At 43.8% G+C, this 17,075-nt stretch overlaps 1 protein-coding gene across 4 annotated transcripts in view; it reads left to right on the top strand.

Moving 5' to 3' along the window:
* Positions 1-17,075, top strand: part of prkcz (protein kinase C, zeta) — a 51,625-nt gene that overhangs the window by 30,734 nt on the left and 3,816 nt on the right. For all 4 annotated transcript variants that reach the window (XR_014732046.1, XM_084679969.1, XM_084679971.1 and 1 more), the window contains 12 exons: positions 2,492-2,623; positions 3,518-3,608; positions 4,377-4,429; positions 4,645-4,833; positions 7,604-7,701; positions 8,288-8,374; positions 9,638-9,773; positions 9,978-10,065; positions 10,303-10,422; positions 12,199-12,278; positions 12,762-12,851; positions 16,782-16,897. Coding sequence is in view for 3 of the 4 variants with exons in the window: in XM_084679969.1 (XP_084536095.1) it covers positions 2,492-2,623; positions 3,518-3,608; positions 4,377-4,429; positions 4,645-4,833; positions 7,604-7,701; positions 8,288-8,374; positions 9,638-9,773; positions 9,978-10,065; positions 10,303-10,422; positions 12,199-12,278; positions 12,762-12,851; positions 16,782-16,897 (1,280 nt within the window). In the remaining variant the exon portion in view is untranslated. The remainder of the gene's footprint in view (positions 1-2,491; positions 2,624-3,517; positions 3,609-4,376; positions 4,430-4,644; positions 4,834-7,603; positions 7,702-8,287; positions 8,375-9,637; positions 9,774-9,977; positions 10,066-10,302; positions 10,423-12,198; positions 12,279-12,761; positions 12,852-16,781; positions 16,898-17,075) is intronic.

Genomic DNA, 17,075 nt, shown 5'->3' with positions numbered 1-17,075 from the left:
ACCACATCTGAGAAAGAAGGTTTAGAGTTTAGTAAGTGAAGTTTATTGGTGTGGTTTTGAAACAGGTTATTACAGTATGGACTGTTTGGACTGTTCTGGTTAGGGAAGTTTCTGAACACTTTTCCTCCTGACGCAAAAAATTGAGAAGTGGGTCAGGTTTCACTCGCAACCCCCCCCCCCCTCACACACACACACACACACGCACACGCACACACACACACACACACACACACACACACACACACACACACAGGCCACACACCCTTATCCACTCTTTCTTTCAATTTCTCTCTCTTTCGCTCTTTCCCTTTCTGTTGTGGAGAATAAATACATTGTGAATACTTCTTCTTAGACATAATGGGGTCTTTTGACTGCACTCTGCATTCCCTCCATTAGTATTTGGTAGGGAGGTGACTGACAGTATAGGCTCGTTGTTGAGGTCGATCTTTTAGTAGAGCGGAATAAAAGACCCAAACAAAGCAGAGTTCAAACTCTCCACTGAGACAGCTGGCATACACGGCAAAAACAAGGCTTCTCGCTTCTGCTACTAAATTCATGATAGTCTATATTTCTGTCTGTTGAGTAGCATAGAGAACTTTTTTGTTATTGGTTTTAGCTCTACTAGTTATTCTCGTGTGTTGACCTTTGGGTGTGTTTGCCAATGGTCTCCATTATTTTTTATTAGAATGTTATGGTGGAGAGCTCAATGTCTGTCAAGCCTTTAAGCTGAGGAGTAATGATAAAGACGTTTTGATACGCAGGAAGAGCTACTTAGCTGAAACTGTTTCCAGACCTGTTCATGACCTGGAGTGATACCTAAGTGGCCAATCGATAAGAGCTTTTTCTCCCAGCATGAACTGCTGACAGCCAGTCATGTCATTCTACTAATGTCTAGCACATCATACAGTCTATAACAGCTTAGAAATAACACATTATATTCACTGCAACAACTGTGCTGAACACCCCCACTCTGACAGAAAATGTGCATTGTGTCACGGTGTTGTGCACTTCAGGGAGAAACAATGACTCGGTTGCATCATTAGCACCTTTTTATGTAAATGTGAATGTGAATGATTAGCGTGCACCACTTTGCTGTCCAACTCCTCTGAGCTTCTTAGCATGAGTAGGCAGGGCTGGCTGATGTATCTTATACAACAGCACCCTCGGGAGTCTGTGTGGTGGGTCAAGGGCACCGCAGAGGGTGACTTCATTGCTCTGACTCAGGACCAACTGCACTGGCAGTTAATACACTTTTATGGGGTCTGTTCCACATTTGTTGCCTAGCTCCTCTCTTAGCAGCATGGAACGACTCGAGTGTCCGATTTAAAAGGCCAGTCAGACTAAAGTGTATCAGCCATGTTCAAGTCGACAGTGAGCTGGCGCAAGAAGTTGGACAAGATGTTCAGGGCTCCTGGGTAAATGCTGCGATAAATACAGCCTGTTTGAGGAAGGACAATTTATTGTCTTAATTAGTTGTATGGAGGTAAAAAGAAGTGTCCACTTGAAGCGGAAAATGCATCACTATCACCAATCAACACGGCAACAAGAAAATAAATTCAGACTTGCTCTTGTCCTCTCATTACAAAAGTGTTTGTTATCTTTGATAGGAATTATATGAGGTGATCCTATCCAATCTAAATGTCTCTCGTCAAGACCAAGTTGTCGGTGATTGATAGCAGTTTTTGTCCTTCATTTTGGATTGTGGCAGATCTGTATCCCTCAACTCAAAGTCACAGTAGCACATTAAGACTGTGTCTCCTTTAAAGAACAAAGGGCATGGATTATAACCCCCTGTGTTTCCTTGTCTATGGACGCTCTCTTCCCAGTCAGTCTGGCAAGGAGTTCTGGGCCCCCATCTTTAAAAGTTTCTTCAGAACAAGGGTTATTTACTCCCCAGGGTGTCTTTGCCACACAGGGATTCTTTTTTTTTTTTTTTTTACAATTTTATTACTAATTAATTACTTTATTAATTTATAACTCTATCCCCAAACATTCCTTGTTGAGTCAATTTGGGAGGGGTTGGGGAGAAACTTTGAAGTTATCAGCAGTATCTCCATGGCAACAGTGCTTTGATTGCGGCTCTGTTCTCCTTAGAATGTTAGTAAACAGTCATTTTGATTGGGTGTCAGTATTCTGCAACAGACACAACATTCCCACATTCATGTGCTCTGTGACATGTTTGACTCACCAGTGTCTAGACCGAACAAAGATATAAAAGCTATTTTAACCAGCAAGTGTACAGATGACTCATTAATTATTGATTTAAAATATTTCCTAGAGATATACTGAAAAAAAAACTATTTCACTACAACTTGACATAGTCATCTTCTTGGAAATTCCTTAGCAATGATTACCACTAAATTCCAACACTCGTCTCCTGGCTTATGTACATTAGCTGTCACCCATTGATTCTTGATCAATACGTCTCTGTTTAACTATGTCATCAAGTTAAAGTATAACCCCCCCTTTCTCCATCTTGTCTGCTCTCCAGAAAGCATACTGTGGCCACTGCAGTGAAAGGATATGGGGGCTGGGGAGGCAGGGCTACAAGTGTATCAACTGCAAATTGCTGGTCCATAAGCGCTGTCACAAACTCGTCCCTCTGACCTGCCAAAGGCTTATGGTGAGTACTCTGTTTGGTCAGGTTCGACACTAATCACCCAAGCATCCTGAGGCAAAGGGGCTGTATGGTAGTTTCCGTTCAACAGTAGCTGTTGGGGGTGTACAGTATGTCCAAAGATGCTAGTTGAAATAGCGTGTGACTCTCCGCCATACCTCATTCTGGTACTTATGTGCTTGTAGCACCTCAGGATGCCCTGCCCTGCCCTTCTGAATAGGAGACATTTCTGACAGGAAAGGAGACATTACACTGGAGCGTTACCTCAGGTCAAATGAATGTACAGTAGGCTTGAATGCTTGGCATGTGAATGACCCTCTTTTTGCAGCGAATATCGTAGGAATCATGTGTCCTCTCTAGAATAAGGAAACATTGTGTTTGCCTTTGATACACTTTTAATTTGGAGCACAGACACAGTAATACCACATTAAACATCTTGAGGCCCCTCTGTTGACCCACAAGGTTCAGAATTAGTTCATTTGGTACAAATGAGAGTAGAGTCTTGAGTAGATCTCCGTGCAAACAAAGTCCATCCCTGATTAATCAACACAGTTTTCTTTCATGGCATGTAGCACTGCTCTTTCAGCAGCACATTCTTCAATCTAGCCTTTTGTGATGTCAGACAGGCCTCCATGCCTGACATCACCATCTAATCATCAAACAGAAAATAGCCTGATCACCCTCTGCTTTTTAATTTAGCTGGATGTAGGTGTATGCAGGAAGGCATCCAGTATCTAACTCAACTTTAAAGAATTTTCACTTGCCCGTTGTTTTTTTTGTTTTGTTTTCCTCTGTTGAGGTTGACCAGTGGTCATGATGTCCTGGAGCTGCACTGTTGTCTACTGGAGCATAAACACCAAGTGAAGTTATTTGTATGATCTTTGGCCATTTCCCATCCAGGATCCAGTCATGCCATCACAGGAGCCCCCTTTAAATGAGAAGAGTGAAGAGGTGGACCTCCCACCTGAAGACACAGAGGACGCAGATGAAAGTAAGCTGCTCACATCCCAGGAAAGCTCCTCTGTTTTCAATATGTCTGATGTGATCTTCTCTGGAGAACACATTCTGAACACGTGTGTGAAGTCTTATGATGAGCTGTGCTGTTTCATGGGGAATACAAAAGTCAACTAAAGTCTCATGTGATGGGTGAGCCTACTTCATCCTGTGCTGTGCTCGTCCCTTTTAGTTGTAGGCTGTGGCAAACTGCTGCTGCTGCTGCAAGCGTTCACTGTTTTTTTTGGAGTGCAAAGAAACAATCTCAAATCTTTTAACCCCACACTCTAGTCATGGGATCTGGGTTCAATAGCTCAATCCCCCAGGTCTTGCACAACTGCTCTAATGTTTACAATGCCTATGGGCCATGTCTAGAAGGACTTGCCTCCCATTTTGACTAAGATGAACACTCTACACAGAAGTTCCCCAGTGTAAAGGTCACTGTGAAGGTTGTTAGCCCAGCAGGTGACTGTAGTGCCACACAGTAGACCAGTGATGACAGAACAGCACCGTATCCACCAGTGGGCTGACCTAGTTGGAAAGAGGCAGTAGGGAGTCTGAATCTCTGTAGAGCACACTGCCCTCTGCTGGTCAATGGGAATTACAACTAAACAACCCTGCACAGTGCAAACGTAACCCTGCGTAGAGTATGTGTATAATGGACAAAGTCATCTCACGCCAGTTAGTTTCAATCATTTAAAACGTAGATGGCATTATAAATACTTGAGAGTGATATATGGTCTTCTGTTCTGTCTCTGCTCATTAGTACCATTTCTACCACACAATCGCAAGGTGGACAAAACAGAGGATGACTCAGAGGTGAGGCCAACTACAAGCACATTCCTCTTTAAAACAGCTAAGGATGGGAGTTCACTTTTAGTTTCATCCTCTCCAGCTTTTAGTGTGTGCTAACTAACCCTAAACTGGCCAACTCTGTGCATCTGTGACTGGACACCTCCAGTCAGATCCAGAGCTATAGAGCTTCCATGCTGCCTGCATGGCTGTAACCCTCCTTCCCTCTCCTCGCCCTGTAGGACATCAAGGCAGTGGTGGACGGGATGGATGGCATCAAGATCTCCCAGGGGCTGGGCCTGGGCGACTTTGACCTGATCCGGGTGATTGGGCGCGGCAGCTACGCCAAGGTGCTGCTGGTGCGGCTGAAGAAGAACGAGCAGATCTACGCCATGAAGGTGGTGAAGAAGGAGCTTGTGCATGACGACGAGGTAGGGAGGAGGGAGAGGGGGAGAGGGAGAGGGAGAGGGAGAGGGAGAGGGAGAGGGAGGGGGAGGGGGAGGGGGAGGGGGAAGGGAGAGGGAGAAGTGGGGGGGGGGAGGCGGGAGACTGACAAAGTCACAACAAGCCAGAGTGAGTAGAGATGGGTTGAGGGATTTGAAAAGAAGAGAAAGAATGAAGAACGGCAGAGGACGGGAAAAGGGAAAGATGAGGAAGAGGAAGTGAACAAATACATGGAATAGAAGTGGAGAAAAGCATAAAGAAAAGGAAGGAAACTGAAGGAACAAAAGAAGCAGAGTAATGAATGAATGAAACACAAAAGCTTTGGTGAGACAGTTCACATCTGGAAACCATAAGGATGACAACTGGTTTCTAAAAGAGATACTATAAATAGAATGATTTCATATTGAGGAGTCCTAAGCTGTAGTATTGTAGTTTCTGGGTACAAATCGAGTATTGGCTTGCTGGTCACCTAGGCGGTTGTATTTTATATATCCACTAGGTGGAGCTATGGTATTACTATTCTTCCACACCAATTGAAATTGGGAAAAATTGCACTGGATAACATATAAATTGTCTCTGTTACTTTTGTGCATAAAAATTACAAAACATTTATCAATGCTACAATAATAGTTTGTTTCTACACTGTTCCCTCATGAACAGATCACTTCCAAGTTTGATTTTTATTGGACAGTGATCCAGACGGTTATCACAGTGAAATATTTATTAATGTATGCCTGGATTTCTATTTGTTTAATTATTCATTTGTTTATTAAAGGCTGACATCAAAGATACTTTCCAACAGCCCAACATAAAGAGTCTTCTAAAAGGCTGTACATTTAATTCAGTGCCAGGAAGCTCAACTGACCAGTTAATGTTATGAATCATTACTTGCCCTTCCACTACTACTAAAGGCGGGTTGGCATACAACCCGCCTTTAGTGTTGGTATTTTGTGTGTTGTGTTGGTGTTTAGTGTTGGTGTTTTGAGGACTGATGAAAGACTCAGCAATCCCGAGCTACATTTTGACCCATCAAATCTCTCTTTCCAATTTGGCCTCCTCCACTTACATGCCCAATACCGAATTAGGTATAAACAACATGGTGGAGGCCAGTTGGTACCGTTCAGTTCAATTTAAAATAACTTTATTCATTCCTGATGGATCTATCTTAGTCACACGTAGTCCGCTTGAGTCTCTGAAGTGGATCGTGCGTCAGAGCAGCTCTCTGGACCGGAGCAGAGCCCAGCTGGCCTCTGTTAAGCCCAGTCAGCTCTTGGCTTCCGGTGTGCCCCGTCCCGGCTCAATCCTAGCCCCAGCTAGGCCAGCCAAGGACAGCTTTTCAAACAGTGAGCCAAGAGCAAAATGCACCAGACAGACAAGTTGCACCTGAGATTGTTTTCTCTATTGTAATGGAGTCAGGTGGCTGAGCGGTTAGGGAATCGGGCTAGTAATCAGAAGGTCGCTGGTTCAATTCCCGGCTGTGCCAAATGACGTTGTGTCCGTGGGCAAGGCACTTCACCCTACTTGCCTCGGGGTGAATGTCCCTGTACTTACTGTAAGTCGCTCTGGATAAGAGCGTCTGCTAAATGACTAAATGTAAAATGACTAAATGTAATGGGGGAGGAATCGAGGGAGACGTGAGCCAATAGTGTTTGGGATGCTTTGTCCTTTGTCCTACATGGGAATGTCATATTTATTTGTTCCTTAAATCTCAAGAAGAAATGTTAAGTGACAGGATTTTATTCTTGAATGTATATTATACTACTGGTACTGAGAGAGACTACAAATTTAGCAAATGACAACAGTCAGGGCAGGAGAGGAAGGAAGGTCATGTCCTAGAAAAGCCCCAACAGCTGTCTTCCTGCATGACTTCCAACCTCAGCTGATACCAGGCAGTGTAATCTGCTCTCTACTGGCACTGGGGTCGGAAATTAAAATGTCCAGATTTGTAAAGCTGTCTGTCTGTGGGTATGTTTGTATATGTGTGGGTGTGTGTGTATGCACGTATGTTTGTGTGTGAATTTGAGAGGATGTATGCCTAAAGAGAATGTGCATTCATAAGCTGTGTCTTGTCAGATGAGGTAGCCTGCAAATCAAGTCATAATGTGTTTGTAAATCAGGTATTGTACGGCACATATTTGATTGAACAATGAATTGAATGTCTCTTGAAAGCTGTGTCTTAGTGTAATTCTTGTTTCATTTGCTCTCTTTACCCCCTGCTTTATCAGAAGAGAAAATACCAGGTGTCTCACTGACTAATGCTCCTTATGTGATGGTGTCCCCTAGCGAGAGTAGTGTTTGATGTTTCATTCTTCCAAGCCACAGTTTACCTGAAATAAGAACCTGCATTTCTGCAGTTGAACTAGTACCAGCATTGTTTACGTTAAATGAAGAACACAAGGCAGTGATTTCAGAGAGATGAATAAAAGTAGTATAATTTTCAACTTGAAAGAGTTGTTATCTTGTAACTGTTCAAGCCCCACCATGCTCCGGAAGTATACATTAGTGTTTTGTTATGTGCCGCTCCCTCTTTGGAATTGTCTTGACAGCACATCAACTCATAATGAAAGGTAGAGGCGTTAGCCTGCTACACAAGGTTGATACTAAACGTTACTTTCACCCGTGGCATTATGCATTGATTTTAAGCTATTGGTGGCAGTTTATTGATCAGACAAGTGGATTGCTAATGTGTTTCTTCCTCTGTTTTTGTGTCTGTATCTCTGTGTTTGTGTCTGTCTTCCTGTCTGTCTGACTCTAAAGGATATCGACTGGGTGCAGACGGAGAAACATGTCTTTGAGCAGGCTTCGACCAATCCGTTTTTAGTAGGCCTTCACTCCTGTTTCCAGACAGAAAGTCGGTAAGAGGCTGAGTGGCAGACGAACAAATCTCACATGATCATTCCATGCAACTACAACAGCAGCCTTGCACCCCCGACCTTGAACTGTGAAACATCTATGCCTGTTCAGTGTACAACATGAAACATTCTACTCACTTCATCAGTGTCGGTGAATGCAATGATGACTCAAAGGCAGATTTCAAAGGAGTGTCCTGAAATGTAACCTAGTCAAGAGAGTCCATCTGTGATGGGAAAAAACAGATGAGATTGAATGAAACTGAAAAGGAATAAATCGAATCACTGGGGACTCCCATTGCTACTGAGCCCATTCTACTCTTTTGTTGTTAAAGCTACCATTATATAATAGATCAAGTCTGTGTCATATTCATGAAGACCTTATTTAACCAGAGAACTTCATTCAATTTCAGTTCTGCTGGCAGTTTGATGAATTGCCTACTCCTGTATTGTCTGGAAAAAAATTGCTTTTTGGGATCTGAGCTTCTCAGGATGTTGTGCCTCAGAACACAAATCCCTCAAAAGTCGACAATTCTTCACGATGTTCGAGAAAAACTAACAAAAGATTCCCCTTCCCTGGCTATGTTTCTAGGTTATTTCTGGTGATTGAGTATGTGAACGGAGGGGACCTGATGTTTCATATGCAACGACAACGGAAGCTTCCGGAAGAACACGCACGGTAACCATCCATCTCCTAACTACCACCGCTTACATGGGGGAGAAACCCCAAACCTCTCCCTCTTACAATTACAGAGCTTGTCTCAGAGTTATCCATTTATTTCCAAGGATAAATATTCACATCCCAACATGGATAATATTTTTGACAAAAGTAGATTAAGTCCTTCCTTTCCTTTTTCCAATATCCTCTTTCTCCATTGTGCGCTCTCTCTTGCACATGGAATTGAAAGTGTAAGGGACAAGGCAGAAGGATGAGTGGCTTCCAGGAAAGCCATCCTGTCACAGGATGTCACAGAAGCAGCCAGCCCTCGGCACTGTCCTGATTGGAATCTGGTTAAGTTGACATCAGTTGTTCAACTGGATCATGAGTCTCTGGTTATTCTCAAAGGATGAGAATAACCAAATGGTCTGAACTGCACAGGGACATGCACAGAGGCTCGAGCTACTTCTAATTGGCTTTTTCTAGTTTACATTTTTAAACCGTATGTCTCCAGTTTCAGTTTTGCTCAGGATGAAAGAACTATTTGAGAGGATACTCTTCAGAGATTCAGTAAGGCCAGTAGAGTACCAATCATTGACCTCAACCCAACATAATGTGCACCCATAATTCATTGTGCCTGTCTACGGGGCCGCTCTAGTGGCGGCGGTTATAATCGTAGGATCAAAGGCGAGGTAATTTAGAGAGGCACCAGTCCCCCACCGGCGCCTGTATCTGTCTTCCAGAACCCCAGCTTGTCTATGCAAAACAGCATGGTAATCACCAATAATGATCGTACATATTCATGAGCTACGCTCCCAGAGAGACCCCCTGGGTTAGGGGGGCTGGGGGGGGGGAATGATGGCATAGCTGACAGAGATTATGCCAGTCTGGATGCCAACTGTGAGAAAACACTGCCCGGTGGGGGTAGTCATGGTCAGAGTCTCAGACAGTGAGAGGTAAAACAAGCTCACAGCCAGGGGCCTATTAGACTTATCTCCTTGAGACAGTATGTGTTGTGATGGAAAATCTATCTAAAGTACTTTGAAAGAAAAACTGAGGGGTTCAGATGAGATAGACTAATAGGCTCTCATGTTGCCAAATGTTGGGAACATGAATATGAATATATATTTGTATTAAAAAATAAACAAAATTAAGGTACTGTAAAACTTGCTTCAGCTTAGAGTGATTTGGGGTTCATGAATGTGTTTCTTGAAAGAGATGCGAGAGTGCCCCTGGAGGTGGTGTGTAGAGGTCTGACTGAGTTGATTGTGACACTCCTTTCAGATTCTATGCTGCTGAAATTTGTATCGCGCTCAATTTCCTGCATGAAAAGGGCATCATCTACCGGGATTTGAAACTGGATAACGTGCTGTTGGACCACGATGGACACATTAAACTTACAGACTATGGGATGTGCAAGGTAAGGCCTCTGGGCCAGCAGTGGTGCTATCATCCACTACAGTGAATAATGCAAGGCTTTGGTAGCTAGAGAGACTATTTTCTCTTTTTGACTATTCCTTTTCATACAGAATTGTTTGTATTTAACCTTGTCTTTCCACTTCCATGTTGTTTTCGTAACTTTTCTTTGCTTTAACTACCATCATGCTCCTCTTCCCCCTCTCAGGAGGGCATAAGACCAGGGGACACCACTAGTACATTCTGTGGGACCCCTAACTACATTGCCCCTGAGATTCTCAGAGGGGAAGACTATGGTGAGTGTCTGGACTGGACGAAAACGATCTGTCTAGTTTGTCTGGAAATGAATCCAGAAAAACTTGTAAGGAACAAGGCAGGAACAACACATCACTGCTGATTGTAACCAAGGCATGGTTCTCTCTCTTTCTCTTTCTCTTTCTCTGTCTCTGTCTCTGTCTCTGTCTCTGTCTCTGTCTCTGTCTCTCTCTCTCTCTCTCTCTCTCTCTCTCTCTCTCCCTCCCTCTCTCTCTCAGGGTTCAGTGTGGATTGGTGGGCACTGGGCGTGCTAATGTTTGAGATGATGGCCGGCAGGTCCCCATTTGACATCATCACCGACAATCCTGACATGAACACAGAGGAGTACCTGTTCCAAGGTGAGAGAGGCGAGACGTGTTTCTGAATCGCAAGATGGATGATCTGGATATCTTGAATAATCTTGTAAGGGGAGACCACGCCAACTGTTGGTCCATGTGTGAGTCTTAGTGTGTATTTGTAGACTAACCATATGCCAGAGTGTGATCCCCCCATCACCTTACTGTTGTAACGGACATTCCACCATACCGCCCTCCAGTCTCCCATGCCATGTACTCCCACCATGCCCACCCGTGGCATAGCATGGCACCAAAACTGGCATCTGCCAGCCCTCTTGTACTCCACTCACCCCCACGGGGCAAACAGCATGCTCCTGGATGCCACCTCACCAACGGAAGTCAGACCCATCTCCATAGGAGCAGTGCAGCCATATGCCACCTCCCATAACCTGTGCCAACCCCAACATGGGCAGGCATGCCACCCATGCCAAGCCACAGCTATAGACAGACACACAGAGCTTGGCAAACATTTTCACAGGGTGACATGATGATTTGTATTATTTTTAAGAATGTTAGTGTCTGTGAGGTTCCGACACTCTGGCATCACCAGTGCAATTCAACCTTGTTCCACCAACCATGTCCCCTTACCTGTCCTTCTGTGTCAATGAGACAGTCACTTCAGAGAGGCTGGGCTGCAGCCAAAATGGTGGATGGCTTTCCATAACGTTACCCTGTGCGCCTGCACACACACACACACACACACACACAGAGAGAGAGAGATGCCACCAGAGAGGCTAACCCTCCTCCGTGGCACCAGGCCAGTGGTGCATGGAGGGCTGGCGAGTGAGGCTGCCCTGAATGCCCCAACTGTCCCTGAGAAAGCTGATCCACTCAGGATTTTATTAAGAGGGTTGGCGTAAACAAACAACAAACATGGGGTGATGGCATTTAGGTAGGAGAAGGGATAAACACTGTTTGGCCTGTAATCTGTTCATCATCAGAGAGGTCAGAGATGTTAAACGGCTTTGCATCCGGTCGTCTGCTCCAAGACACGCAATGTTTGTTTTGACTGTGTCGGTGGGGGGGGGGGGGGGATTGATGGGGGAAACGAGGGATGAGAGACAGACATCATCGCTGTTCAGAGAGGATCGCTTGGTGAGTTGTTTTCTGGGGCTGGATTTCTGTGAGGGATTTAGCTTGATTTGACTCACCAGGAAACAAGAGGACAAGCATACTGTCTTCCACCCAAAATGAGGGTCAGATTATGATGGAAAACGATACTGGGGTCAGGTCAGGTCATTTTTTACTAAATTAAATAAAGAGTAAAAATGCAGAATAGTATGTAAATAATAGTATATCATTTAATTCAATATTATTTGTGTTGTTATAGATAAAACTTTAAATAACACACGTGTTTCCGGGTCACAAAACATACAGTATGAATACTCCTGTGTGCTCTAAAAGTGGTCATACTATTTCTCCATCTCCCTTTTTTCCAACATCTTTCAACTGAGAACCCCCAGCTGACAACAGATGCCTGTGATGTACAGAACATAGCATTTCCCTCTTTCTCCTCAGTCTTTCCCTCCTTCTTTTAATTTTTTCTCTGATCCCCCTGTTTAAACTCCCACACAGCAGACAGGCCCTCACTGGTATGCCGGATGGTGAATCACCCATTGTTTGTCTCCCTCATCACTATTGTCCTCCTCATCTCTTCTTCTCTTTCTATTTTACGTTTTCTCTCACACACTCACTCTTTTTGTTGTTGTCTTGCTTACTCTTTTCTCTCTCCCCTCTCTCTCTCTCTCTCTCTCTCTCTCTCTCTCTTTCTCTCCACAGTTATTCTCGAAAAGCCTATTCGTATCCCAAGGTCTTTGTCAGTGAAGGCTGCCAGCGTGCTGAAGGGCTTTCTAAACAAGGTGAGAGTAGAGAATACACACTCAAATGGGTCTAATCAGACCCCTCCTCTCTTCTCCTCGCCTCTCCTTTCCTTTCCTCCTCCTCTTCTCTCACCTCCCTCCCTCCCTCTCTCCTTCCCTAACCCTAACCCTTCTCGCCTCTCCTTTCCTTTCCTCCTCCTCTTTTCCCACCTCCCTCCCTCCCCTGTGTAGGATTGTGGCCAAGACCCCATTAGTGGCAGCAATGTGACAGCCAATCCATGTCAAGGCCTCATCAGTTTGGCTGAGAGCGTTTTGTGTGTGTGGGCGTTTAGTTTGTATTTGCATATTGCTGTAGTAAATTCAATACCAGCCCTACAGACACTGCCCCATAGACCTTTGTTTCCACTAAAGTGTCACATTTTATATACATATTCATAGGCATACTTTATTCTATGAAATACCTAAGCAAGCAAATATATACCACGCTTTTCTCAAGTAATTCTGTTTTTCAATTCTCTACAGGACCCCAAAGAGAGGTTGGGTTGCCAGGTTCAAACTGGTTTTACTGACATCAAGGCTCACACGTTTTTCCGCAGCATAGACTGGGAACAGGTAAGCCCCCTTCCAAAAGCTTCCCATTGATTGACAGTTCTGTGTAGCATTTAAATATTTAAAATGGTAGGATTTAAAAAGTTAAAGGCCACAAAAGAAGCAAAATTTTAAGAGTTAAATTTAAATCACAACAGTAATAATATTTGACATATTCCCCCAGCATTTGACAAAACACTGTATTGATGCCATTGCCAGGAACACTCCAGGGGAGCGTGTTTTTGACAGTGCAGCTGTTTCGTAGCATGGATCTTGTAGAGCAGTTTAAAAAAGGATGAAACATTTACAGACATGGAGGCGAAGTGTATAGACCACTGCTGTGAAGAAAAGGCCCTTGTTTATACCACCAAATTAAAGTGAATTCTAAATGACACACCCTGAGAAATAGCAACAGTGGGCATGTCCATGTGATTGTGTTGGTAATTGCGTATCGGTGCGTAGAGTGTGGTGGTAGTTGTGTATTGGTGCGTACAGGGTGATGGTAGTTGTGTATCGGTGCGTAGAGTGTGGTGGTAGTTGCTTAATTGACTGTGCATGGCTGACGCACGCAACTACTTGAAAGCAACATTAAAGTGAAAGATAGCGCATACAATATTTAGGGGGTTCAGTACAGTATGTCATGGGTAATGATGCTGATGTGCATACATGCTGCTTTTGCCATGGTGTTTCAGTGCACCAGCTTAATCAAAGCCTATTCTCTTCACTTTCAACTTTTAAAAAAAATAGAGAAAAAAAATTATTGTTTGCAGATTATTATTTTTTTTACACTTCTGTACAAGTCACTGGAAGTCAATTGGTCAGTGGTCAATGGAGGCTTCAACGAACACTTAAATCTCTCTGAAAAGTCAAATTTACAACATGTCTGGTTGTTCAAACAAACTGAACAAGTTCAGGACAGGAAATGTCTTGTGCTTATAAGTATGTGGGTATAAGTAACAGCTTGACTTAAATCCAGCATTCTACTGTAGCTTGAATTGTAGTGTCATATCTGCAGATGGGACTGAATGAGGGCAGAGGGAGGAAACACCAACCCTGTCCTTTACCCAGGATCCCAGCTGCTCAGTGTGGGCAGAGTAGTGTGACGTCAAGCACAGGAGCAGCTCTCCGGCTGGAGAATCAAAACCCTGCAGCAACCTGCGTCATCACTGTCCCACCACTATGGGGAGAGAATGTTGAGCTCTCTCCTGGGGGATTCGCTGTACATATCTGGCTGTACGATATTAGGAGGCATGACTGAAAGCAAGTGTGGAGTAGACATATCTGTTGTCATTAATAGGGCAAAAATGTGTCTGGGAATTAAGCAATTTATTCTTATTTTACAGCGCTTTACATTACATTTACATTGTCATTTAGCAGACGCTCTTATCCAGAGCAACTTACAGTAAGTACAGGGACATTCCCCCAAGGCAAGTAGGGTGAAGCCTTACCCAAGGACACAACGTCATTTGCACGGCCGGGAATTGAACCCACAACCTTTCGATTACTAGCCTGATTCCCTAACGACTCAGCCACCTGACTCACACTTTAGAATCATATTCAGAGTTTAATAATACTGCTACATAGAATAGCACAGTATAGGATTATTTACACTACTGTATAAAAGGGGTAGTGGGTACTGAAAGAGAATAAGCATTCAATCCTAACCATAATGCTGGAGGAAAAAATACTCAAGATGTGTTAAATACAGCTATTCAATCACATACTGATTTACAGTACTGTTTTCCTCATGGGAGAATTGCAAAGGGAAGCATTAAATAAAAAATTTAAAAGATTGTCTATTTTTATTAATGAGCTTTACCATGGCACGTGTGTTGTGCACACCAAAGGAAAATGTCCCGACTTTGATATGTTTCCAAGCCCCACGACGCCTACTCTGTGAAAAAGCTTGACAATGCTGTGACAGTGTTAGGTTGCTCGCTGTGCCACGGTTTATGATTGTCGCCTCGACATCCTCAAGCTAAACCTGTCTCCAGACCTGACAGGCCTTCAGCATGTTGCTCTTTGACTGCTGTTGTTTTACGCTATTAATATTAATCGTCCCATTCCTTTGGGAACACAGGCTCTTGCCTCTGAAGCGTGACATTTACCTGCCTCGCTTTTTTTCCGGAAAGATTTCAGAACCCCATACTAGCAAAGTAGAGCTGTCAAATCAATGAAGCTACCAGTGTTTGGAGTGGCAATAGAAACTGGATGATTATTACTGCTCAAACAACTTTCCAGTTGGCATGTACACAAGGTTAAGTTTGAGTGGAACTTCTCTTGTATTCTACCACAGAACATGTCTACAATCATGATGACGTCTTTATACATGGTGTTGCCATTTCCAAACTAAAGGCTTGACAGAGAAAGGTTTTTGCTGTATCATAGTCATATCTAGTATGGATTACCAAATGATGGTCTCATGATGTGGATAAAGAAGAATTAGCCGGCATCTATCAAAATGTTATGTGTCTTGGTGGTGGTGTAAATGTAAAATTGTTTAAACTTCTAAACAGTTCAAGTTTGTCAAACAGCTGTCGGTGCGTGTTTATATGCTACTATGTTTTTGTTGTTTGTGTGTGTGTGCAACTGTGGGTGTGTGTGTTGGCGTTCTTCCTCATGCCTCCTCTGTTGATTGGCTGTAATTAGGGTGCTGTCATGTCAGCAGGGGGGCCCCAGCACCCACTTGTGTACCTGTTGTGATGAGTAGCATTATTCTCTTGCCTCTTTGGAGACAACCCTGCCTTCATAATCTACACACAAACACACACACACACACACACACACCTCTCCTCTATCCATCACACACACACCTCTGATCCATCACCTCCACACAGACCGAGTTGATCCGTCCGACAGCTCTGTGATCTCAAGGCCCTCCCCTCAGCCTTGGCTCAAGCTCTGCCTTTCAAGTCTCTTAGGCCGCGGGGCCACTTCCTCCTCTCTCACTCCCTCTGTCTCTCTCTTTCTTTGTCTCTCTCTGTATTGAGTAGAGAGAATAGTGGTGATCCAGGGCCTCAGTCTGGCCTCTGTGCCTCATTACCACAATGGATTCCACTAGCCACCGTGCCAAATAGCTAGCCATCCAGCTTTCCTGGCAGCCAGCCAGATGCATAGAATAGGAGAAATGTGTTTGTGTATGTGTGTATGTTGGAGAAAGAGATTACAGTTCACTTTGAACAAGTGAATAGTAGATGGCTAGGAGAGAGAGAGAGAGAGAGAGAGAGAGAGAGAGAGAGAGAGAGAGAGAGAGAGAGAGAGATAATGTGAAATTGTTTTCAGGAGAGAGAAAGTGTGTGTGTGTTGGTATGTGTGTTAGGGGGTGCAGGTGTAAGATGAAGAAATGGTGAGTAGAAAACAGAGATGAGTGATAGAGATGTTCCAAGTTGTTTTGAAACTCTTCCCACAGGTGCTTTCAACTAATAAAGTTAATGATCCATCACAGGTGTCTGACACTTGGAAGTCACAGGAAGTCAGAAACACACACACACGTATGTGTGGAAGACTACAATCTGTTATTTACTGGTGCAATTTCATATTGAACTACAATCCTACAAACTCAGAAATACATTTGTGTGGTATCCAGTAACCTTTTTCTTCACAAACTCTCAAAATGAATCAAACCTGTTAATTTAGCAGTTGTTTTGCAAAAACATCTACACCATTCTGTTTTAGAACAATCAATGTCCTCAGTGAGATTTTGAACATGACTCAAAATGAATGTGAAACCATGGTAACGAACCATAGAAGAACTCAGGAGTGCACGCTGCCCAGTGAACAGTCACTGTAGGCGACGCCTGAATTATACTACTGCTTTCTCTTCTCCTGAGCTTCAAGGATGTTTCAGAGAGCTTAGAAAGCTTCTTTGCCTCCACCTTATTCATCAATAATGTTTCCAGTGAGTTGTCATTACATGTTTGGAACTTAATTATTTTCCTCTGCCTTATTCAACAGCTGGAGAAGAAGGAAGTGACCCCTCCCTTCAAGCCTCAGATAACCGACGACTACGGCCTTGAAAACTTTGACACCCAATTCACCAACGAGCCAGTGCAGCTAACACCAGACGACGAGTAAGTGTGCAGTCTCACACCAGCATGTGATGCTCAAACTTCACCTAAAGGATACCCTCTCGCTTCTTAAGCTAGGCCTGGAAGCTAGCTGAGCTAGTTTCTTTTGGTGGAATTGGTTGTGTTAAATTTGGGTTTTTCAGAAACAAGTTTGAAGAGCCGTGGCCTAAACATTAAAGAC

This window comes from Hypomesus nipponensis, chromosome 18 (genome assembly GCF_054491055.1).
Source record: "Hypomesus nipponensis isolate SF chromosome 18, ASM5449105v1, whole genome shotgun sequence".
Taxonomy (NCBI): domain Eukaryota; kingdom Metazoa; phylum Chordata; class Actinopteri; order Osmeriformes; family Osmeridae; genus Hypomesus; species Hypomesus nipponensis.
Note: the sequence above shows the minus strand (reverse complement) of the source record. Positions and strands in the feature narration are given on the sequence as shown.